This window comes from Theropithecus gelada, chromosome 19 (assembly GCF_003255815.1).
Source record: "Theropithecus gelada isolate Dixy chromosome 19, Tgel_1.0, whole genome shotgun sequence".
NCBI lineage: Eukaryota > Metazoa > Chordata > Mammalia > Primates > Cercopithecidae > Theropithecus > Theropithecus gelada.
In genome coordinates, this window is record NC_037687.1 from 28012422 (window position 1) to 28034887 (window position 22466).

General features: G+C 52.3%; 3 protein-coding genes across 8 annotated transcripts in view; all 3 read right to left on the reverse strand.

Moving 5' to 3' along the window:
• Nucleotides 1-567: 567 nt before the first annotated feature.
• On the reverse strand, nucleotides 568-6252 carry KLK8 (kallikrein related peptidase 8). 5 transcript variants are annotated; one of them, XM_025367738.1, is made up of 6 exons: nucleotides 6065-6252; nucleotides 5627-5704; nucleotides 4950-5109; nucleotides 4520-4782; nucleotides 2292-2425; nucleotides 568-774 (listed from the first exon to the last, which is right to left on the reverse strand). In XM_025367738.1, the coding sequence occupies exons 2-6, from the start codon at nucleotides 5694-5696 to the stop codon at nucleotides 619-621; spliced, it is 783 nt and encodes a 260-aa protein (XP_025223523.1). In that variant the 5' UTR covers nucleotides 5697-5704; nucleotides 6065-6252; the 3' UTR covers nucleotides 568-618. The 5 variants fall into 5 exon arrangements, with proteins under 5 accessions (XP_025223523.1, XP_025223524.1, XP_025223525.1 ...); XM_025367739.1 differs by having other exon boundaries at nucleotides 4950-5246; XM_025367740.1 differs by lacking the exon at nucleotides 4950-5109.
• An 848-nt stretch (nucleotides 6253-7100) lies between these two features.
• Nucleotides 7101-13994, reverse strand: KLK9 (kallikrein related peptidase 9). Its single transcript, XM_025368606.1, has 5 exons — nucleotides 13865-13994; nucleotides 13544-13700; nucleotides 10826-11091; nucleotides 8279-8415; nucleotides 7101-7844 (listed from the first exon to the last, which is right to left on the reverse strand). The coding sequence occupies exons 1-5, from the start codon at nucleotides 13905-13907 to the stop codon at nucleotides 7695-7697; spliced, it is 753 nt and encodes a 250-aa protein (XP_025224391.1). The 5' UTR covers nucleotides 13908-13994; the 3' UTR covers nucleotides 7101-7694.
• A 3167-nt stretch (nucleotides 13995-17161) lies between these two features.
• KLK10 (kallikrein related peptidase 10) overlaps nucleotides 17162-22466 on the reverse strand; it is a 6957-nt gene continuing 1652 nt past the window's right edge. For both annotated transcript variants that reach the window (XM_025367423.1, XM_025367424.1), the window contains 4 exons: nucleotides 21546-21726; nucleotides 20342-20616; nucleotides 19877-20010; nucleotides 17162-19296 (listed from right to left, as the gene is read on the reverse strand). In XM_025367423.1, the coding sequence (XP_025223208.1) occupies nucleotides 19144-19296; nucleotides 19877-20010; nucleotides 20342-20616; nucleotides 21546-21726 (743 nt within the window). In that variant the 3' untranslated portion in view covers nucleotides 17162-19143. The remainder of the gene's footprint in view (nucleotides 19297-19876; nucleotides 20011-20341; nucleotides 20617-21545; nucleotides 21727-22466) is intronic.

A 22466-nucleotide genomic window follows, 5' to 3' on the forward strand; every position in this document is an offset into this window, starting at 1 on the left:
TACAATGGCACAATCCCCGGCCCACTGCAACCTCTGCCTCCTGGGTTCAAGCGATTCTTCTGCCTCAGCCTCCTGAGTTAGCTGGGTTTACAGACGCCCACCACCAAACCTGGCTCATTTTTGTATTTTTAGTAGAGACGGGGTTTCGCCATGTTGGCCAGGCTGGTCTCGATCTCCTAACCTCAGGTGATCCACCCGCCTTGGCCTCCCAAAGTGTTGGAATTACAGACTGGAGCCACCGCACCTGGCCAATTCTTTTTTTAAACGTGGACAATTTTACCTCCAAAGCTTTCGAACACTTTGCTCGGGAAAACTAAACACAAACTCTTTCAAAACTGTCTTTCACATACCAACCCACTGAATGTTTGAAAACCTGTGTGTTTTCTCCCGTGAAATAAAGCTCTTACCCAAGTTCTTCCAGGAAAATGAGGGATCACTTTAGGCAGTGGTGATGGCCAAAGTGACCATGAGAACTTGGTCTCTGCAGATCCCACCTAGCCTGCCAGCAGGAACAACCCCGGATCCCCATCCAGCCCTCCCCGCAGGGCCAAAACACAGACAGGCGAGGAACCAGAGATGGCTGGTTTTATTAAGGGAGATCTAGTGCTTATCCTAGAATCAGCCCTTGCTGCCTATGGTCTTCTTGATCCAGTCCAGGTAGCGGCAGATGTTGGTATAGACACCAGGTCTGTCGGACCTCCCACAGGGGTCTGAGCCCCAGGATGTGATGCCCTGGAGTGCACCATTACACACCAGGGGGCCTCCAGAATCGCCCTAGACAGGGAGAATGAGAACAGGGTTGCATCTGAGATGTCCACAACATCCCTTTTCCTGCTGTGCCAGCATTTTACCAGTTCTTTAGCATGACTGGTCCCCTGTAGCCAATGGGGGTAAAAGCATTGCCCCCTGAGACCAGTCAGGACAGGGCTTGGGGCTTCCACGTACAGACAGACGTGGTGTCTAAGGGTAGTGGTCAAAACACTGACAGAAGAGGGGAAAGAATGAAATCCCAACCAGGCTTGGTGGCTCACCCCGGCAATCCCAGCATTTTGGGAGGCCGAGGCAGGTGGATCACTTGAAATCAGGAGTTCCAGACCAGCCTGGCCAACATGGTGAAACCCTGTCTCTACTAAAAATACAAAAATCAGCTGGGCGTGGTGGTGCACGCCTGTAATCACAGCTACTCGGGAGGCTGAGGTGGGAGAATTGCTTGAACCCGGGAGGCAGAGGCTGCAGTGAGCCAAGATTGTGCCACTGCACTCCAGCTTGGGGGGACAGAGCGAGACCCTGTCTCAAAAAAAAAAAAAAAAAAAAGTTCTCGAGGGTCCAATCCAGGGAGAAGACGGTAGGGATTACATGTAGAGGACTGAGCTTAAGTTTCCTCCATTCCTGGTCAATAGTGAAGGCATCATTGATTGCAGTTGCCAAACACAGGAGAAAGGATCAAGATTCTTGTGAACACACACACACACACACACACACACCCCATATCCCCAAGCGACAATGGCTGAGATCTTTGTGGAAGACACCACTGTATCTATAGAACAATCCAGAGAGACTGGCTTTCATGGCAGTATCGCTGATGGAAATGACTCCATTCTTGGCCCATGGGGAAGAAAGCATTGTCTTTAGGGACCAATCATTGGCAAAGGCGGTGGGGCTTCCAGGAAGGGGACAAAGCCAGGGGTAAGTGCTAGGAACAGCGAAGTTGCGGTTAGAAGAGAGAGTTATATCTATAATCAGTCCCAAGAGAAAGGGATGGGAGCTCATTGAGGAGGCACTGAAGTCAATGGCACCATTTCCTCCAGCCAACTGGGAAGGCACCATTGTCTCGCAAGGAACCAATCACAGAAGGGAACCAGCCTTGGGATTCTAGCCCGGTCTCAAAGAAAAGTGGCTGATCACCTGGCCAGTGGTAAAGTCGGCATAAATTCTATGATGTAATGCTGGGAACGAGAGCAGGGAACTCGCCTAACCTCTAGCCTCAGACTCTCTCCTTCCTGGACATCTACCCCACCCTCTATAGCCCCCAACTCTGCACCCTGTCCTGTAGGTAAGGGTTCGAAAGAAAACGGAAGCAATTAAATGCTCCTAACCCCTATGCAGTGTGACTTTCAGAGAAAGTTTGGCCTTCTCTGAACCTGGCTCCCACTCCATAGAGATAGGGGCGACCACTCCGGGTGCTAAGTCTTTGGGGTCACTCCCCTTACCACCCCCACCCCCATCCAAGCCTTGAACCTCTAGAGGGCAATGAGGGATGAGTGAGGAGGAAGATCTCCGAAATCGCTCACCTGGCACGTGTCAGCCCCTTTGCTGCTGCCTGCACAGACCATGCCATCTGTAATCTGCCCTGGGTAGGCATCCTCACACTTCTTCTGGGGAAAGATTTTTACTTCTGCACAGTTGAGAGTGTCAGGAAAATTCTCTGAGGGGGAAGAGGTTATAAGATTCCCTGAGAGAGCAGCCATTTGCCTTCATCCCTGTCTGGATCGAACCTCCTTTCTTTCCAGGATGTAATGGGGGAGTTTTCCAGCTGCCTGGGGGAATTTTCTGACACTCTGCACAGGGGACCTCACTTCTCACCACATGAAACAAAGCTGTACTCGCTGTTATTGGGCTTTCTCCATCTAGAGAGGAGCCCTCGGATCTCACATGTTTTTTCTTGCCCTGAGCCAATTTCAAATCAAGGGGCAGGGGGGTTACTTGGAGGTGCCCCTTTATGACACCTCTGAGCCTCTCTTTCCAGTCTTCCTGCCATCAGACAGCCAGGTCCTCAATCTGTGCTAAATTCTGCTCCTTCCAAATGTCACCTCCTCCTGGAAGCCTTCCCTGATCACTCGAATTAAAAAATACCATCCCTGCATTACTCCCTATCTTTTTACGCTCCACAATATTTCCTTACAGCACTTAACGCTACCTAATATTTTATTTTATGTGTATTTGCTTATTGTCTGTTTCTCCTACCTAGCTTGCAACTCCATAACGACAAGAACTTTGTACAGTTTGCTCATGGCTGTATATCCAGTGCTTGCAACAGCACCTGGGGCATAATAGGTGCTCAATAAACAAGAGTTGAATTAATGATTGAAAGTGGAATTGATCTTTTTTATTAACCTCTTTTGAGGAATAGACTTCTTCAAAGCCTCTCTGAGGGGGAAAAACTTCCATCTGGCATCTCTACGTGCCAAAAGCAATATGCTCATAATCTCATTTAATCCTCCCAACAGCGCTTTGAAGGAGGGATGCATTCATTCATTTCATTATTTATTGATCCAGCCATCCATTCCACAAATATTTATTGAGCATCTACCATGTAGCAGGCACCATTCTGAGCACTAGAACACAATGAAGAAAACTGATGGAACCTGAACCCTCACGTAGCTAAAAAAAATCTATTGGTTAGTGATTCCCATTTTGCAGATGAGGAAAGTGAGGCTCAGAGATGGAAAGGAATTTGCCCAGGGAGAAGGCACAGAGCGATAGTTTGAACTGATCTACTTGATTTGCGAGCATGTGTGTTTCTACAGCAGCAAACTGTCTCATCCAAAGCATTCAGAGCAGGAGCGAGGCAGGCAGGGATCTGAATGCCAATTTTGCCACTTTCTGAAGAAGCTCCTTGACTCTCTGAGCTGAGTCCCAATGTTTTCACTGTGAAGGAAGATGAGGGGCTGTCTGGATTCTGGAGTCCCAAAGGGACAGCTTCATTGGAGGTCCAGACTCTGGGGTCCAGAGTCAAGAGGGGGCTAGGACTGCTGGAGCCTGGGAGAAGAAGGGCCTAGACTCCTGGTTCTGAGGGAAGAGGGGACTAGGGCCCAGGTTTCCTGGGTTCAAGAAGGAGAAAAAGGCCGGGGGCAGTGGCTCATGCTTGTAATCCCAGCACTTTGGGAGGCCGAGGCAGACGGATCACTTGAGGTCAGGAGTTTGAGACCAACCTGGTCAACATGGCGAAACCCTATCTCTATAGCAAATACAAAAATTAGCTGGGCTTGGTGGCGGGTGCCTGTAATCCCAGCTACTCAGGAGGCTGAGGCATGAGAATCACTTGAACCTGGGAGGCGGAGATTGTAGTGAGCTGAGATCATGCCACTGCACTCCAGCCTGGGCAATTGAGTGAAACTGTCTCCCCCAGCAAAAAAAAAAAAAAAAAAGGAGGAGGGTGGGGGGGAAGGTGCTTAGGAGCCTGTTTTCCTGGGCCTCTGAGAAGTCCAAATATCCCAAGTGTGTTAAGATTATATAAAATCCTATACAACCAAAGGTCTCATAGGATAGCGCTCTCTGCCATAAAGGAGACTTTTCTGGCCCTGCTTAACAATCTGCTAGTTGGTTCTCTTTCTCTCACCACTCTTGTTAGCAGTCTGGTCTTCGAGGCTTCTAATATGACTCCTGCTTGTTAATCTCAACATCATGATCACTTTCCCTTCCTTGTCTCCCTCTGGGGGACCAAGCTTTGCCAATAGCTTGGGGTCCACTGAGCCAACCAGATCCTCCTCTCCCTCCCATTAGTGGACAAGCCCACTACCTCGGGGACTGGTGACAGTGCCCCAGCCCGAAATGATGCACGTCTGGCCAGGCTGGGTGCAATGATCTGCCAGGCTGATGGGCTTCACTTTAGGCCCCAGGGATGCCTGGTCACGCAGCTGAAGAAGCATCAGGTCGTGGTTGTGGTCCTCCACATCGCTGCTGTTGTAGCAGGGGTGTGGGATGGACTGAACCACAGGTATTTCTTGCTCTGGGCCATCTTTTTTCTGTAGGCTGTGGTCTCCCAGGCGTACTGTATATTTCCTGTAATGGCGGGAATAGTTTGGGACCCAGGCAGTGGTATTGAACCCGGCCCCCTCCTCCTTCAGACCCAGGAGTCCAGTCCTCAGCTCTCTTCTTCCTGAGTCGAAACCCCAGCCCCCTCTTTCCTTTTAGCCCCAGCCGACCTCAGGCCCCCGTCATCCACTCACGGTTTTTTACAGTGGGCAGCCGTAAGGATCCAGTTGCCACCTATAAGGACACCGCCACAGAGTAGTTGCTTGCCCTGGAACAAGGCTGCCTGCCAAGGCTGCGAATGGGGTCGGCACTCCTGACCCCCCAGCACCTTGTCCTCCTGTGCCCTGGAGTGTCCTGCAGCAGGAGGGAGAGGGTTGGATCGCCACCCTCTGGGGGCAGTGCCAGGGCTGGGAAGGCCACTGTGGGTTCAAATGGACACACAGCAAGTTCTCCGCGTACAACTTAGTGAGGGAGGTCCAGGCATCCACACGCTGCCACACGGGCACACTCATTTCAGTCCGTGTGTCATCATACAAGAGTCACACACCCCAGAATGCCCCCACATGCTTCCACTTGAGTCTACATGCCCCGTGTACTCCCATGTGAATCTATGCCCCCAAGCAAGCAGCCCCCTACAGGCTGTAGGTATTCAGACAATTTACAGCATCACCGAACCTCCTCCTACCTGCTGCTACCTGTTTCTTGCCTCTGTCCACCCTGAGGAAAGCCCACAGAGGCTCCTGCATCATATCATACTCTTCACATTCGTGCACACGCACCCACATAACCACCGCGGCATTCCCACAGACTCGCCAGCACCACAGCTACCTTCAGACCCCTGTCCTCCGGAGGCCTCCGCAACCCTCCTCACCTGCCCAGGCTTCCCCCAGCAAGAGCAGGAACATCCACGTCTTGGCTGCACGAGGTCGGGGGCGTCCCATGGTGAGGTCTGGTAAATGGAGAGGGCGGGGCCGGTAGACAGGAAGGAGGAGCCTGAAATCCCAGTTCTGGATTTGGGGACGGGGAAGGGAGCCGAGAATATCTGGAGCTGTTCTGGGCTTCTCTGGAGGAAGGGGGAGGCTGGGGGACTGGATTCCCACATTCCAAGGGAGGAGGGAGTCCTGGATGTCTGGGTCTGAGGGAACAGGGAGCTGGGAGCTGGGACTCCTAAATTTGGGAGAGGAGGAAGCCGGGGTCCAGACTGCTGGGTCTCGAGAGAGAAGGGCATCTGAGGCTGGGGTCCTGGAATCTGGAGAAGGAGGGTCCGGGGCCTGATGTCGGTGTCTGAGTACCTCTCTCTGCACCTCACCTTCCAGAATCCAGGGGCGGGGTCACCTACTGATTCGGACCCAGTGGAGGAGGCCCCAGTACTTCAGTTCTCGCTGCCTGGTACACGATTCTGGAGGCTTTTAGCTCGATTTTGGAGACTTTTAACTGGGAATCTCCGCCTCCTGCTCCTCCTCCTCCTGCACTAGAGCCTGGGGAGCTTCTGGGAACTGGAACACTGGGTGTGAGTGAGAAGGGGCGGAGGGGGCTGAATGTGAAATCTTGAGGGAGGAGGGGCTGGAATCTCAGACTTCTGAGGCTAGGGAGAGGAAGGACTCGGTACTGAGACTCTAGGATCTGACACGTAAAGGGCTGGGGGCCAAGACTTTAGTTCTGAGAGGGGAGGAGGCTGGGGACCTGGATTCCTGGGTCTGAGGGAGAGGCTGGGGACCTGGACTCCTAAATCTAAGGGAGGAGGGGCTGGGACCTGGGCTTTTAGGTCTGAGCGAGGAGGGGCTGGAGGCCCAGACTCCTGGGTCTGAGGGAGGAGGGGGCTGCTAGGGGCTGAGACTCCTGGGTCTGAGGGAGGAGGGGGCTGCTAGGGGCCAGGACTCCTGGGTCTGAGGGAGGAGGGGCTGGGGGCCTGGATTCCTGGGTGTGAGGGAGGAGGGAGCTGGGGGCTAAATTCTAAGTACTTTTAAAAGGAGCAGCTTGGAACCTGATCTTTTGTGGAAGGAGGGGCTGCTGCCAGTAACCCGGAACCGAAGAAAGGCAGGTCTTCCTGGGTCGGAAACCAGAGGGTGGATCAGGCCCCGCCCGCTGCCCCCTGAGAGGTCCGGGATCTGGGAAGGCAGGTTTGGGAGGCACTGTGACCTGGTTTCCCCTTCCCCTGGAGGCGGCAAGACCAACCCAAGCAGAACCCAGGAGTCTTGCTGCAATAGGGCTGATGGAGAGAGACTTTAGGCAGGACTTACTAGGGGTTTAAGGGGGAGTTGCAAGGCGGTACCGGTGCCCTCATCTGCCCTTCATCGCCCACCCGTTTGCCCTCCACTCGTCTCACAGCTCAGGCAGAAAGAAGGTGCGGTTTCCCGCGTTTACTGTAAAATCATCCATTGGCTGTAAAGGTATCCAGACCCTCCCTCAATTTCCCCCCAAGTCCCCGCCAGGATTCAAACCCAGGACACGCCCAGGACGGGGCCACAAGGGGCTGAGCTCAACACTGCCCGAGCTCCACGTGGGCGGAGCTACTGCGCCCCTGACGTCACGAAGGAGTGCGCTCTGGTGAAGGAGGCGGGGCCACAAGGGGTGGAGTCCCGAGGGGAAGTCCCATTGGGCAAAGTTCCGAAGGGCGGAGCTATTCTGTGTAAGTGGTTCCTTGGGGCGGAGCCACAGGCTGTGCTGTTCCAAGAGGGAGGCGATGGCTGTCGGTGACGTCATAGAGACGGGCTCTGAAGGGCGTGTCCCTGCTCGGTTCCGAGGGGGCGCGACTGTGTGTTGCTGGACCTCGTGAGGGGGCGGAGCCTCAGGGGCGGAGTCTCAGTGTCCAGAGGGGAGTCTCAGGGCAGATGGCAGTCAAGGGCAGGAACCATTGAGCCTGGAACCCTGCGGGAACCCCCTACCCCGTGCCCTTCGGCCTCTCTTGGTTTTCCAAGGTGCCCCTGTGGCTCGCAGGCTCAGCTCTCCATGATTTCTTGGATCCAGTCAAGGTAGTGGCATACGCTGGTGTAGACAGTTGGGCGCCGGGGTCTGGAGCAGGGCTCAGCACCCCCAGACACCACACCTGCCAAGGTTCCATTGCAAACCAGGGGGCCCCCAGAGTCACCCTGTACGTGAGAGAAGGGCAGAGGAACTGTTAGGCCACTCTGCTCATGACAATTACACAGGCCACTTCCTCCTTCCCAGAAAGGCCCCAGCCCCTTCTTCCTGCAACATCTGAGAGTCCCCCATCTCCAGCCTCTCCTCCCTCAGACCCAGTAGTAAAAGCTCAGAGCCCCCACCTGCCCGCAGGACCTAACCTCCTCCTCCGCCAGGACTCAGACTCTGGACGCCCAGCCCACTCCTGCAGATCCAGAAGTCTGGAGCTCCAGACCTCTTCTCTTTTACACTAAGGAGTCCAGGCCCTGGTCCCGTCCTCTCCACCAGGTATCCCAGTCTCCTTCTCATTTTGACCGAGGAAGGCTGGGGGCCGACCCCTCTGCTCCCCTAAATCCTAGAAAGCTTGGCAGGACAGCCTCATTTCCCCAGAATAAGGTCTCACCTGGCAGGAGCCTCGGCCCCCCTCCCACAGGCCCGCACAGAGCATGCTGTCCGAGATGTGACCGGGGTATGCCCAGTGACAGAGTTTGTTCTCCAGGATGCTGATGTTGGCACACTGCAGTGTGACCGGAAACAGCGCTGTCAGGGAAGAGAGCTGTCAAGGATCCGCAACTGTCTCCAACACACTGAGCACCCCACCGCCCTGAGTCCTCCCTGCAGCTTTTCCAAAGGACCCATGGAGCCACATTTAGGACTCTCAAAGACAGAGACAACAGACGGTGACAAAGAGACAGTCATAGCATGCAAGAGAAACAAATGGAGACAAGGAGGAAGAGGGCCAAGAAGAGAGAGAGGCTGGCCGGGCACAGTGGCTCACACCTGTAATCCCAACATTTTGGAGGCCGAGGCCAGCGGATCGCTTGAGGTCAGGAGTTTGGGACCAGCCCAGCCAACATAGTGAAACCCTGTCTCTACTAAATATACAAAAATTAGCCTGGCATGATGGCAGGCGCCTGTGATCCCAGCTACTCGGGAGGCTGAGGCACGAGAATCACTTGAACCTGGGAGGTGGAGGTTGCAGTGAGCCGAGACTGGTCACTGCACTCCAGCCTGGGAGACAGAAAGAGACTCCATCTCAAAAAAAAAAAAAAAAAAAAAAAGAAAGAAAGAAAAAGAAGAAGAAAGGAAGAGAAACAGAAAGATACATGGAGAGAGCCAAGAGACAAGAGGAGATGCATATATAACTCCCCAGCACTTTGGGAGGCTGAGGCGGGCGGATCGCACGGTCAAGAGATTGAGACCATCCTGGCCAACATGGTGAAACCCCATCTCTACTAAAAATACAAAAAATTAGCTGGGTGTGCTGTTGCGCACCTTTAGTCCCAGCTACCCTGGAGGCTGAGGTAGGAGGATTGCTTAAAACCCAGGAGGTGGAGGTCGCAGTGAGCCAAGATCACACCACTGCACTCCAGCCTGGGCAACAAGAGTGAGACTCTGTCTCTTAAAAAAAAAAAAAAAAAAGAGGAAGAAATAGAGAAAGACCCAGAGACCTCAAGGGGTGGAAGGAAGGCAGTGAGATAAAGGGAAAAAGATTCACAGGAAGATGGTCACTGATGGAGACAGAGACATAGACAGAAATACCCGATACAGTGTAGTCAGTATAGATGTGGCTATGGATATATAATACATATGTGCATCTATATAAGACATGAGTGCAGACTCAGATGCATCAAGGGACATGATAAACCGAATTGGTAAACGGAAGTTGGGGATGGCGGCTGTGCAGGGAGACAGGAGCCATTGGGGTCCATTGGAGTGGATCAGAGAACTTGTCTTGGCTGAAGGGGGCAGCCTCCATTGACTCAGCCCAGTGCTTGCTATTTTGGGAATGTGAGTTCTTCAAACTTTTTCAAGTGAATCCAGAAAGTGGCTTTTGTATAAAACCTTCCAAGTTTTAGATATTGGCAGCAACAAATTCAGCAACAAATTTAGATATTGGCAGCAACTGTTTTTGCAATCCACTGACCCAATTTGGCTAACGGGTCAGTGATCCGTGACTCTGAGAGATATGGCTTTATTCCCATTCTAAGATGAATGTATTTTCACATTTAAACATCTCTGGGCCAGGCGCAGTGGCTCACACCTGTAATCCCAGCACTTTGGGAGGCCAGGAGTTTGAGACCAGCCTGGACAACATAGCAAGACCTCATCTTTGCTAAAAATAAAAAAATGACCCGGGTGTGGGGTGTGGTGGCATATGTCTGTAATCCCAACTACTTGGGAGGTTGAAGAGAGAGGATCACTTGAGCCCAGGAGTTCAAAGCTGCAGTGAGCCGTGATCACACCACTGCACTCCAGCCTGAGCAACAAAGCGAGACCCTGTCTCAAAAACAAACAAACAAGTGAACAAACAAACAAAAACTCTGAAATTAGAATGTGTCTTCCAGAAAATGATGTTATATAATCAATAGGATCTTTCCTCCTCCTCCTCCTTCTCCTCCTCCTCTTCTTCTCCTCCTCCTCCTTCTCCCCTTTCTCTTTCTTCGCAGTTCATAAAATGATGGCACATCTTAAAAATTCTAGCATCGGCGAGGCGTGGTGGCTCATGCCTGTAATCCCAGCACTTTGGGAGGCAGAGGGGGGTGGATCATGAGGTCAGGAGATCGAGACCGTCCTGGCTAACACGGTGAAACCCCATCTCTACTAAAGATACAAAAAATTAGTGGGCGTGGTGGCGGGCACTTGTAATCCCAGCTACTCAGCAGGCTGAGGCAGGAGAATGGCGTGAACCTGGGCTGCGGAGCTTGCAGTGAGTTGAGATCACACCACTGCACTCCAGCCTAGGCGACAGAGCGAGACTCCATCTCAAAAAAAAAAAAAAAATTATAGCATCTTAGATTTGATTAAATATATCGATTGGCAGATAGATAGACTGACAGAGAGAGGAGAGAGAAAGGAAGAAGATAGAGATGAAAAGGCAGAGACAGAGAGGTGAGGGAGCCAGATCCCGGGCAAGAGGTTTCAGAGAGAGGTTTGGGCCAGGTCATACCCTTGGGACTGGACACGGCCCCCCAGCCTGATATGAGACATTGCGTGCCTGGGGAGACACAGGTCTGGCTGAGGTTGAGGGGCTGCACAGCAGGACTCAGACGTGCCTGCCTGGGCAGGCGGATCAGCATGATGTCATCATTGTGGTCATTGGCACTGAGGTCCTTGTTGAAGCCAGGGTGGGGGAAGAAGTCTGTGGCCCGGAACAGCTGCTCTGGACCCTCCCATTTCCAGAGGTGGTGCTCTCCAAGGCGGACCCACAGATACCTGCTGGGACAGGCCTCAGAGGTCAAGCCGGGTGAAGGTAAAGGTCCTTTCAGTCCCAGCCCTCTTTTCCTGTCCATCAGGGTGCTGTGTGACCCTACGGAAGCCACACACCCTCTCTGGGTCCTCGTCATCTATGTCTAGCCCAGGGTACTGTTATTTTAAGCAAGGCACACACCTCCTCTGTGTCCCTGGTCCTCACTCTGATGTTTTGTGTGCCCCCACCTTTGTAGCTGTCCCCACAGAGCACCCCCTCCTAGTTCCAGGCTGAGTGAGCCACCTTCCTCCCTCCTCACCTGGAGCCTTGGTGGTGACTTGGGTCCCCAGGAACGGTGTGGGCACAGGGGGCCCCACCTACCACATAACAACAGCCCCACCCCTGCCCCCACAGGTCTGGTGGCTTCTGTGGGAGTGGCTCTGTATGTCTGAGTGGTGTGTGTGTATATGTGTGCATATGTGTGAAAGGGGATGGGATATGGAAAATCCCCGACTTGGGGGTCATCTCTGGCCTTAGCTCTTCCTGTCTATCATATCCTTCACCTTTCAATGCATGTCTTCCTGGTGTCTAACCTTAAGCCCTTACCACAGTTCCAGCCCACTTGTTCCTCTTGTGGCCCATGCCCTAGACAGCTGGGATCCTTTTGGGGTCGACAAGTCTATTCCCCAGCCTCTAACCTCTGACATTAGGCAGCAGGCTAATGACTGCAAATTCATGGTTGGGGAACCAGAGATATCTGTCTCTGTCTCTCTCTGTCATTCTTGCTGTCTTGGTTCTGGATCTGGGAAAATAGTCCTCAACCCTATATCCCCTCATCCCCCTACCCTTCCCCTGCCTCTGACCCTCTTCCACCTTCATATCTCTGCATGTCTCCTGTTTGGAGACAATGGAACAATGTTCGGCTGAAACCTGAACATTGTTATCCCAGCCTGATGTACAGGCCTAAGTTAAAAGAGGGCCCATCATGGAGCAATGCATGATGGGAAATTCCCACACAGCATCTCTTACCAGCATCAGTGCTTTATTCCCAGAGGGAAGAAAATGGGAACAGTATGGATGGTCACTTTTTAGAGGCAATGGAGAGAGGATTCCTGCATCAGGTAGCTTCCAGGATTCTATTACAATGCCTAGAATCTAAGATTCTCGAATTCTCAGATTCTGACACCCTATTATCCATGATTCTACAATCTTGAGGCTCAAGGTTTAGAGTTTTATGAATCCAAGACCCTAATATTCCAGATTCCCCTGGATCAAAAAACTCCAGGATTCTAACATTATCTGAATTAAATCTAAGACTTGAACCTACAATTTTAATATTCTGGGACAAAAAGACTAGAATTTTGGCTGGGCGCGGTGGCTCATGCCTGTAATCCCAGCACTTTGGGAGGCCAAGGCAGGCAGATCACAAGGTCAGGAGTTCGAGACTAGCCTGGCCAATGTGGTGAAACCCCCGTCTCTACTAAAAATACAAAAAAAAAAAAATTAGCCTGGCGTGGTGGCGCACGCCTGTAATCCCAGCTACTCAGGAGGCTGAGGCAGGAGAATTGCTCGAACCCAGGAGGCGGAGGTTGCGGTGAGCTGAGATCGTGCCACTGCACTGCAGCCTGGGCAACAGAGGAAGACTCCGTCTCAAAAAAAGATGACTAGAATTTCATAATTCTGTAAATCTATAACCTTAGAAATTTAAGAGTCTGGATTCAAATAGTTTAAGACTCCAGAATTCTCTGAAACTCAATATTCTAGGATACTGTGTATCAAAGATTCTAGTACTGTGAGTTTCAATATTCAGTGAATCTAGAAAGCTCTAAATTTAAGATTGTAGGATCACACTAGCCATTATGGCTATTGAACACTTGAAATGTGGCTAGTCTGTTTTGTAACAGGCTATATGTGTAAAATACAGAACAGATTTCAAAGGCTTAGTACCAAAACAAAAGTAAACTGTATCATTCATACTTATTTAAACATTGATTACATGTCAAAATAAGTTTTTGAGTGTGTCAAGTTAAATCTATCAGAATTAATTTTACTCATTCCTTATTTTTTAAATGTGTCCACCAGAAATTTAAACTTACACACGTGACTGGCATCATAATTCCTTGGGGCAGTGCTGACCCAGACTGCTAAGATTCTAATAGTCTGCGAATCTATGATTCTAGAATTTGTGGAGGCTATTGCAGAATTTCATAAATTCAAGATTTTAGGATTCTACGATTCTGGATTTCTCTGGGTCAGTCTAGGATTCAAAGAGCCTAAGTTTTGAATCTTACACTCCTCAAACGAGATATTGTCGGACTCTAGAATTTTAGGATTTGGGAGGCTACCCTTCCTAATTCTAAGAGTTGAACTTTTGGTATCAGAAGTGGAGGCACTACACTTCCGGCCTATAGCACCCCTCACTATCTCCTGACCCCCAGCCCCCGCCCCTCCCCAGCGTGGCCAACCCGGGTCACTCACGGCTTGCGGCAGTGGGCAGCTGTGAGCAGCCAGCGGTCACTGATGAGGGTCGCCCCACAGAAGAGCCGGGTGAGGTGGAAGAGGCCAGCCTGCCAAGGCTGGGAGTTGGGGCGACATTCCTCAGCCCCGATGGCGCGGGTGTCTGCCCAGCCATGCCCTGGGGTGGGGACGACGGACAAAGGGGTCAGCGAGGAGCAGGCTGGGAGGGCAGGGAGAGGATGCTGAGAAGCCTAGGGGGCAGGAGGCAGAAGCCTGGGACGGGAGGGAAGAGCAAGATGACTTTAGTACAGCCGTGAAGGGGCAGCCAGCCCGAAGCCTCACCTGCCAGCAGAGAGAGCAGAGCACACAGGAGTCCCAGCTTCATGACCCCTGGGCACCTGGATCCTAGAACGTGCACCCGGCGCCCAGTGCTGCTTTATGGTAAGCCATGCCATCTCCTTCCTCCTTCATGGGGCCGCCCCTGTGATTAATCGGGATTGGGAAATGTCCCTGGGGGAGGGGGAAGCCCTGGGGCTGTGACAGGGGCCTTGGGAGAGGAGGTAAGTGCAGGGGGACCCCCTTTTGGGATGAACTGGTGGCTTGCTGGGCCAGAGCTTGACTGAATGGAGGAGGAGTGCTGGGGGTGTGGAGAGGTTGTGGGCACCTCCTCTGGGGTCTTCAGAGTGGGAACCCTCATTCCTCATCACCTTAGGCTACAAGATACAGAATCTTTTGTGTCCTGGAAAAGTAGGAAGATCCTTGAGGCCTAAGGTCCTGGGGTGCAGCAGGTTTATTTTGGACAAAGCAGTGGTGTGCAGAGACCAACCTCCCAGAGCGGGCTGGAGGGATGTGCAGGAGGACCACCAGAAAGCAGGCTAGGGGTGGGAGACAGAGTCAGGACTCAGACACAAGAGCAGAAGATACAAAGAGAGGGAGGTACAGGCACAGAAGGACCCCAGGTGAGAGGAGGAGCGGGAGGAGGAGAGAGAACACGAGAAAGATTGAGGGAAACCCAGGTGGAGAGAGGCAGAGACCACAGGCAGCTGCACAGGTTTACACACCTCGTAGAACCTTCCCTGCCCTGGGGATTTGGGCCTCTTCCCACAAGGACAAGGCCCTCTCCTAGAATGTTGAGAAATCTGGTTCCATCTGGATTAACCCACTCTTGTCATAACCTGCCCCCTTCCCCACAGCTCCACCACCCAAGGACCCAGCTGCCCAACCCTCCAGGAAGCAAGTGCCTTGTGCTCTCTCTTAGTACATCCTGATCTTTGCCAAATCCTGAGAACATTTGCTATGCATCTTTTTCATCCATCTCCCTGTCCCCCACCCCATTGTCCTTTCCATCACCTCATCCTCCCTGCCTCTCTCCTCATCATTCCTTCTCACCAGGCGGATAACTTCTGGAGGGCTGGGCTCAGGTCTGAGTCATCTCTGTGTCCCAGCATCACCCAGTTCCAGGCGGAACAGGACTTACAGAAGTCCTCAGGAGATGTTCATTGAATGAGTGAATGTCTTTCTCCATATCCTTCTTTTCCTAGTGAACTCCTACTCACCCTTCAACACCCAGCCTCAATGCTCCCTCCTCCAGGAAATCTCTGGTTTCCTCAGGCAGAGTCCATCTTTGCCTCCCCTGGGCACTTACAATCCCTTCCACTTTCTCCTGCCCACAGGCCTGGTTACGAAGCTGGGTCTGGGCTCCCCTTGAATGTTCTCTCACTATGTTGTCATGGTTTGGAGCACGGACTCTGGAACTGAACCACATGTGTCCACATCTCAATGATTAGGTGTGATTAGTGATGAGGTGTGTGACTTTGGGCAAGTCACCAGACCTCTCTGTTTGCTCCATCTGTTTTTTTTGTTTTGTTTTGTTTTGTTTTTGTTTTTTTGTTTTTTGTTTTCCAAAATAGGGTATTGCTCTGTCACCCAGGCTGGAGTACAGTGGCACGATCTCAGCTCATTGCAACCTCTGCCTCCTTGGTTCAAGCAATTCTCCTGCCTCAACCTCCCAAGCAGCTGGGACTACAGGCGTGTGCCACGATGCCCAGCTAATTTCTGTATTTTTAGTAGAGCTAGGGTTTCACCATGTTGGCCAGGCTGGTCTCGAACTCTTGACTTTGTGATCCGCCCGCCTCAGCCTCCCAAAGTGCTGGGATTACAGGAGTGAGCCACCGCGCCCGGCCTGCTCCATCTGTTAAGTAGCAGTAATAATGAGGGTGGTTGTGGGGATTAAGCACATTTACACACATGGAGCACAACGGTGTCTGACACATGGTAAGCCTTCAATGTCTATCCATCCCCTGCAGAAACCTGCGGTGCCTTTATCATAGCGCATTTCACCCTTGCCTGCAGTTGTCCCACTCCCTTTCCAGACAGGGAAGCCCTTGAGATTGGGGACTGGGTATCCAGTATGTGCTAAGTGCCACCTTAACTGCTATTAAGAGCATTTTAGACCAGGTGCGGTGGCTCATGCCGGGCGCAGTGGCTCACACCCGTAATCTCAGCACTTTGGTGGGGCCGAGGCGGGTGGATCACTTGAAGTCGGGAGTTCAAGACCAGCCTGGCCAGTATGGTGAAACCCCGTCTCCATTAAAAACACAAAAATTAGCCAGGTATGGTGGCAGGTGCCTGTTATCCCAGCTACTCAGGAGGCTGAGGCAGGAGAATTGCTTGAACTTGGGAGGCGGAGGTTGCAGTGAGCCTAGATTGTGCCATTGCACTCTAGCCTGGGCAACAGAGCGAGACTCTCAAAAAAAAAAATAAAATAAAAATAAAAAATAAAAAAAGAAAAGAAAAGAAAGAAAGAAAGAAAGGAACATTTTAATAGCTACCTTTACCAACTGTGTTATCAGTGCCTGGTGTTAGGTAAACTTTGCATGTATATTACCTCATTTAATTATTATTATTATTATTATTTTTGACACAGGGTCTCTGTTGCCAAGGCTGGAGTGCAGTGGCATGATCATAGTTCACTGCAGCCTCAATCTCCTGGACTCAAGTAATCCTCCTGCCTCAGCCTCCTGAGTAGCTAGGACTACAAGGTGTGCACCACCATGCAGGGCTAATTTTTTTTTTTTTTTTTTTTTTAGTAGAGACGAGGTTTCACTATGTTGCTCAGGCTGATCTTAAACTCATGAGCTCAAGCATTCCACCTGCCTCAGCCTCCTAAAGTTCTGGGATTACAGGTGTGAGCCACTGCACCCAGCCTATCTCATTTAACTCTCATGAGAGTCTAATTAAGCAGGTGTCTCCATTTCACAGAGTGAAAACTGAGGAAGACAGAGCATTCAAGTAATTTGCTCAAAGTCATACAGCAAAGTGATTGAAATGCATTTCCTTCTCTACCTGGTGAACTCCTACTTATCCTTTAAACCCCTACACAAATGTCCCCTCATTGAGAAGCCTTTCCTGACTCCTTCAGGCACAGCCTGTGGACTTGATGTGGTGCACCCCATACCCCCTTCTGTTACAGCACTGATCTATTTGTGTTGTGTTCACATAGCAATGGGGGTGACTTCTGTGCGCCGGGCACAATGCAGGTGCTTAGAAAATCACAGTGAACAAATATCTGAATCACTGCCCTCACAGAATTTGTGGGGAAGGGTGACATAGACCATTATCAAGTAAACATAAATGAGATAATTTCAGGTATAATAGGTGCTATAAAAAAATAAACGGAGCATCAGGACTGGGTGAGCAAAAGTGGACTCCTCTAGCCTGGGCAATTCAGGAAGGCCTCCTGGAGGAGGTGACTTTTGAGTGACACCCGAATGACAGGAATGTAAGGCTGGCCTGTCTCCCCGACCTAACTAGCAACTCCTTGAGGGTAGTGCCTGGTCTGATTCATCTTTGAGGCCTGGCATAAGACGTGGCTCGATAAACATTGTGGAGTGACTAAAGGGATGGGTGAGTTGCCTTTAAAAATGAATCGAGTTTTCAAGTTTGCACTGACCTCGCTTCTGATCCTTGGATGACAAACCCAGCTGATATGACTGACTGACATTTCCTGGGTGTGCTAATGGGGGCAGAATGGGAAAGAGGCCACGGAAGGGAGCTATGTACCAGACTCTGTGCTCAGACTTTGTACATCAACCTCCTGTGGGCTTTGCAGCGGGAGGGACCTTGTGATCACCCCTACGTATGTCCGCAGCACCCAGCACTGGGCCTGGCACATACTAGATGCTCCATAAATTGGTGACTGAAAGGACAAACAAACCAGTGCTTAATGGGAAATTTCTATTGTGCCTATATTCAGCTAGCTTATGTTACTGCTTCAAAGTTCAGGATAAGCTGAGACACTCAAACTTCTTCTTTTTTTGAGAAAAAAAGAGTTTCGCTCTTTCATCCAGGCTGGAGTGCAATGGTGCAATCTCGGCCCCCTGCAACCTCCGCCCCCCAGGTTCAAGTGATTCTCCTGCCTCAGCCTCTCAAATAGATGGGATTATATGCCTGGCTAATTTTTATATTTTCTGTACAGATGGGATTTTGCTATTTTGGCCAGGCTGGTCTTGAACTCCTGACCTCAGATGATCCACTTTTCTAGGCCTCCCAAAGTGCTAGAATTACAGGCGTGAGCCACCGCACCCGGTAGACACTCAAACTTCTATTAGCTTTACCTGGACTCTGTGTATTAACTCCCCTCCCCGCCCCCAGTTTCAGAGACAGTCAAAAAATTCCTCCTCCCAAGTTTTCAGGACGAAAATCTCACAGCCAATTAATAACAGACAAACCAAAGATTTTTCCCCTAAATGTCAGAGGGAGGTTTCTTGGCACAAACTTGGCAGTTGAGGTGGCAGGAGTTCTCCAATCTTCACTACCCCCTCAGTCCTCTGGTCTTAGAAGCTAGGATGGAAGCAAGGTGAGGTCCCTTGAGTTCCAGCGGCCCCATGAAGGCAGAGAAGGTGCTATATGACTCACGGCCAGCCTAGTTCCTACCAAGACAGGAGGAACTGGTGTTGGGTGGAACCAGAAGTGGGAAACAGTGGGAGATGAGAAGGAAGTGGTTAAAAGGTGGTTCCTGGGACTTGGAACTAGGGTGGGGAAAATGATTCTTCCATCATCCCTAAGGGATGGGGATGCAGGGTTGGGATTGGGGGCTACCCCGTGCACTTCTTCCCTGGAAATGCTCTCACTGGGATGTGGTCAGATCATGACAACAGGTAACCTTTAGTCAGAGCTCCCCATCCACTGTGTTAAGCCTTACATGACAATCACCATGAAGATTTACATACACATGTTATATCATAGTCTCCTCACAACATGGCTAAGAGGTAGGCACGTCATTGTTCCTATTTTGCAGATGAGGAAATCGAGGTTCAGAGAGGGCACTTGGCTTGCCCAAAGTCACACAGCAGGGAGTGGCAGAGAAAGTCAGGTTGGGTGACCCCAATAACTGCTCTCAGAGACTGGGCGATGACTGGCTTCATTGCTTCTCTGGAATAATGTTTCTCTGCATTTCAGCTTCAGTGCAGTCAGAGAATGGGGATGGGTGGGGGAATGAGGCGAGAGGAGAGATGTTTAGAGGTGTGGAGGGCGGCAGAGGTTTGAGCAGTGCAGACAAGGGGAGAGTTCAGCTGACCGGGGAGGAAGAGGATGGACGACGGAGCCTCTGGGCATCTGGATCAGTTGGAGCGTATGACTTTATTGATCCAGGACATATATTTGCAGATCTGGGTGTAGACAGCTGGATGCTGGGCAGAGCCGCAGGGGTAAACACCCCATGAGAGGATGCCTTGGAGGGTCTCATCACAGACCAGGGGGCCTCCTGAGTCACTCTGGGGGTGGCAGGAAGGAGAGATCAAATAAATGTGCCAACATGAGAACTGTCACTTTGGGATCTGGGGCAAAAGTGATCCCAGAAGGATCACTGGTGAACTCCTACTTATCCTTTAAACCCCTACACAAATGTCCCCTCATTGAGAAGCCTTTCCTGACTCCTTCAGGCACAGCCTGTGGACTTGAAGGTGGGGAAGGAAGGGGTTGGGTTGGGATAAAGATGAAGTTGGGATGGGGTTGGAATTAGGTATGAGGCTGGAGGGTGAGAATGGAGGTTGACTTCAGGTTATGGGGGGTTGACTGGGGGATGGGAATGAAGATGCAGTAAGACTGGGGTTAGGATTGTAGTTCATGGAAGGTGAGGGGATGGAGACGGGCTTGGAAATGGGGATGGGGTGGGGTTAGGATGGAAATGGGATCCAGGTTAGGGATGAGGTGGGGGTTAGGACTGGGAAGGAGTTGGGGTCAAGGATGGGTTTGGGAATGGAGTTGGGGAGCGGGGACAGGATCTGCTCTTTTCCCATAACCTCCCTGTCCTCCCCTACGAGGAGTCAGAGACTCTCCTTGTTCAGACTCTACCTGGCAAGGGTCCTGGCCCCGGTCCAGTCCGGCACATATCATATTGTTGGTGACCACGCCAGGGTAGAAGACCTCACACTCTTTAGGGCTCAGGATAGTGACGCTGGAGCAGGTCAGGCCCTTGTTGTACTTCACTAAAGGGAGAATATGCCAGTAATCCCTGGGTCCAGCCCCCAATCCTTGGGGAGCCAGGAATCCAGATACAAGACTGTTTCTATCCCAGGCCCCAGCTCCTCCTCCTTCAGACTCAAGAATCCTGGCCCCAGCCCCTCCCCACTTAGACCCAGGAGTCCAGGTCCCCAGCCCCTCCTTCCTTCAGACCCACAGACCCAGGCATCCAGGACCCCAGTCCCTCCTCCCTCAGACCCAGGAGTCCAGTCCCCAGCCCGTCCTTCCTCAGACCCAGGGGTTAAGGCCCCCAGCCCCCTCCTCCTGAGATTCCAGCCTCAGGGCCCCAGCTCTTGCCTCTCCGGGCGGCTGTGGTGCCCCAGCCAGCGACCTGGCACTGGTCTCCAGGCTGGGCACAGTGGTAGGGAAGCTGCAGGGCCCGGACGCGGGGCCCCGGCACTACGGGCCTGGCCAGCTTCAGCAACATGAGGTCGTGCTCATCTGTTCGCCTTGGCAGGATGGGGCCTGAGCCCTGGTGGTACTTGGGATGGACAACAGAGCGAGTGGTCCGGCGGAGATGCTCGCCCTGAAGAAGCAGCAGGTGGTCATCCCCAACTCGAGCCCACAGTGGCCTGGGGGAGGAAGAGGCATGTGAAGGCAAACCTGTCACAGGGACTGGGAAAGCGGGCGTGGGCAGTGGGGTGAGGGCAGATACTGGGGCCCAGAGATAGGAGGGGTCTGAGGGAAGAGGGTCTTGGGGGAGAATCGGACCTCAGTGGACATGGGGAGGAGAAATCATGTACTTGAGCTTCAAGGATCTGCAGGAATTGAGGGGGCTGGGGGCCTGGACACCTAGGTAAGCCTTCCACATTTTCTTTTATTTGTTGAGACAGAGTTTTGCTCTTGTCACCCAGGCTAGAATGCAATGGCTTGATCTCGGCTCACTGCAACCTCCACCTCTCAGGTTCAAGCGATTCTCCTGCCTCAGCCTCCTGAGTATCTGGGATTACAGGCGCCCGCCACCACGCCCAGCTATTTTTTGTTTGTTTGTGTTCTGTATTTTTCGTTGAGACGGGGTTTCACCATGTTGGCCAGGCTGGTCTTGAACTCCTGACCTCAGGTGATCCATCTGCCTTGGCCTCCCAAAGTGCTGGGATTACAGGCGTGAGTCACAGAGCCCGGACCTACTCCACATTTTCTCTGTGATAATACCCAGCCCTTCCTCCTTCAGTGGGGACTCACGAAGTGAATGAACCTTTTCCTTTAGTTCTAAATTCCTGACCACACCGGACCCTGGCTTCTGTCTGTTGCGGGCAACCACTTCCTCCTAAAGCTCAAGGAGAATCAGCGGGACAAGAGTGACGGGCCCAGAAATGAGGAGAAGGACCACACCGCCCCCTGGCGGCCACAGCTCAAGCCCTGTCTCTCCTCCTGCTGGAAGGACACCAGGGACCGCACCTCCAGCTGTGGGAGTTCCGAGTGCCCCAGCCCTGCCCGCTCCTCCCTGGAGGCCGCCTCCACAGCCCCCCCGTGGCGTCCTCGGGGATGGATCTCCTCCTACTTGTTCCCGCAGTGCGCGGCCGTCAGCACCCAACTCTGGTCCACCAGGACACCCGCGCAGTGGAATGAGAGGCCGTTGAAGAGCGAGACCTGCCAGGGCTGCGAGCCTCGCGCGCACGGGGCGCCGTAGGCTGCGGGGTCCAAGCGCGTGTCGTTTTGGGGAAGCAGCACCGCCTCCGCGGCTGGAGAAAGAAAGGAGATGGGATCAGAGCACGGAGGGCAAGGGCTGGGTTTGGGGTCGGAGCTGGGCTGTGGGACTGGACTGCGTTCGGGGACGGGGGACGCAGCCAGAACGGGAGGGTGGTAGGGAAATATTGGGGGTTTCGCGTGCACCGAAGGGAATGGGAGGAGAAGAAGTGCGTGAAAGTGGAAGGAAGCTGGGATAGGGTAGCGTGGAGTAGGGTGGGTCTGGAGGGCAGGGAATGAACGCAGCGTGCCTAGAGAGCTGGCTAGAACGCCGCAGGTTCTAGATAGAGGGGCGGGGATTGAACGCGGCGGGGAGGTAAGGGAGAGGGGATAGAACTCGGGGAGCAGGGAGGAGAAGGGGTGGGAATAACAAAACGGGATTGAAAACCGGGAGAGGGGCGGGGCGCAGTGGTTTACGCCTATAACACCAGCACTTTGGGAAGTCGAGGCAGTTGGACCGCTTGAGCCCGGGAGTTCAAGACCAGCCTGGGCAACACAGTGAGACCCAGTCTCTACACACACACACACACACACACACACACACTAGTCAGTCAGTCGCGGACGCATGCGCCTGTAGTCACAGCTACCTGGGAGGCTGAGGTGGGAGAATCGCTTGAGCCCAGGAGGTGGAGGTTGCAATGAGCCGAGATTGGGCCACTGCACTCCAATCTGGGCGACAGAGTGAGACCCTGTCTCAAAAAAAAAAAAAAAAAAAAAAAAAAAAAAAAAAAAAAAA

Excerpts from the sequence above, each read along its gene's own strand:
- KLK9 (XM_025368606.1), bottom strand. The coding sequence starts at position 13,907 with ATGAAGCTGGGACTCCTGTGTGCTCTGCTCTCTCTGCTGGCAG. Across the intron at positions 13,701-13,864 it reads TCTGCTCTCTCTGCTGGCAG|GGCATGGCTGGGCAGACACC; the intron begins GTGAGGCTTCGG and ends TCCCCACCCCAG. Across the intron at positions 7,845-8,278 it reads GGGGCCGAGGCTCCTGCCAG|GGTGACTCTGGGGGCCCCCT; the intron begins GTGAGACCTTAT and ends TCTCACGTACAG.
- KLK8 (XM_025367738.1), bottom strand. The coding sequence starts at position 5,696 with ATGGGACGCCCCCGACCTCGTGCAGCCAAGACGTGGATGTTCCTGCTC. Across the intron at positions 5,110-5,626 it reads GCTGGGGGAAGCCTGGGCAG|GACACTCCAGGGCACAGGAG; the intron begins GTGAGGAGGGTT and ends CTCCTGCTGCAG. Across the intron at positions 775-2,291 it reads AAGGGGCTGACACGTGCCAG|GGCGATTCTGGAGGCCCCCT; the intron begins GTGAGCGATTTC and ends CTCCCTGTCTAG.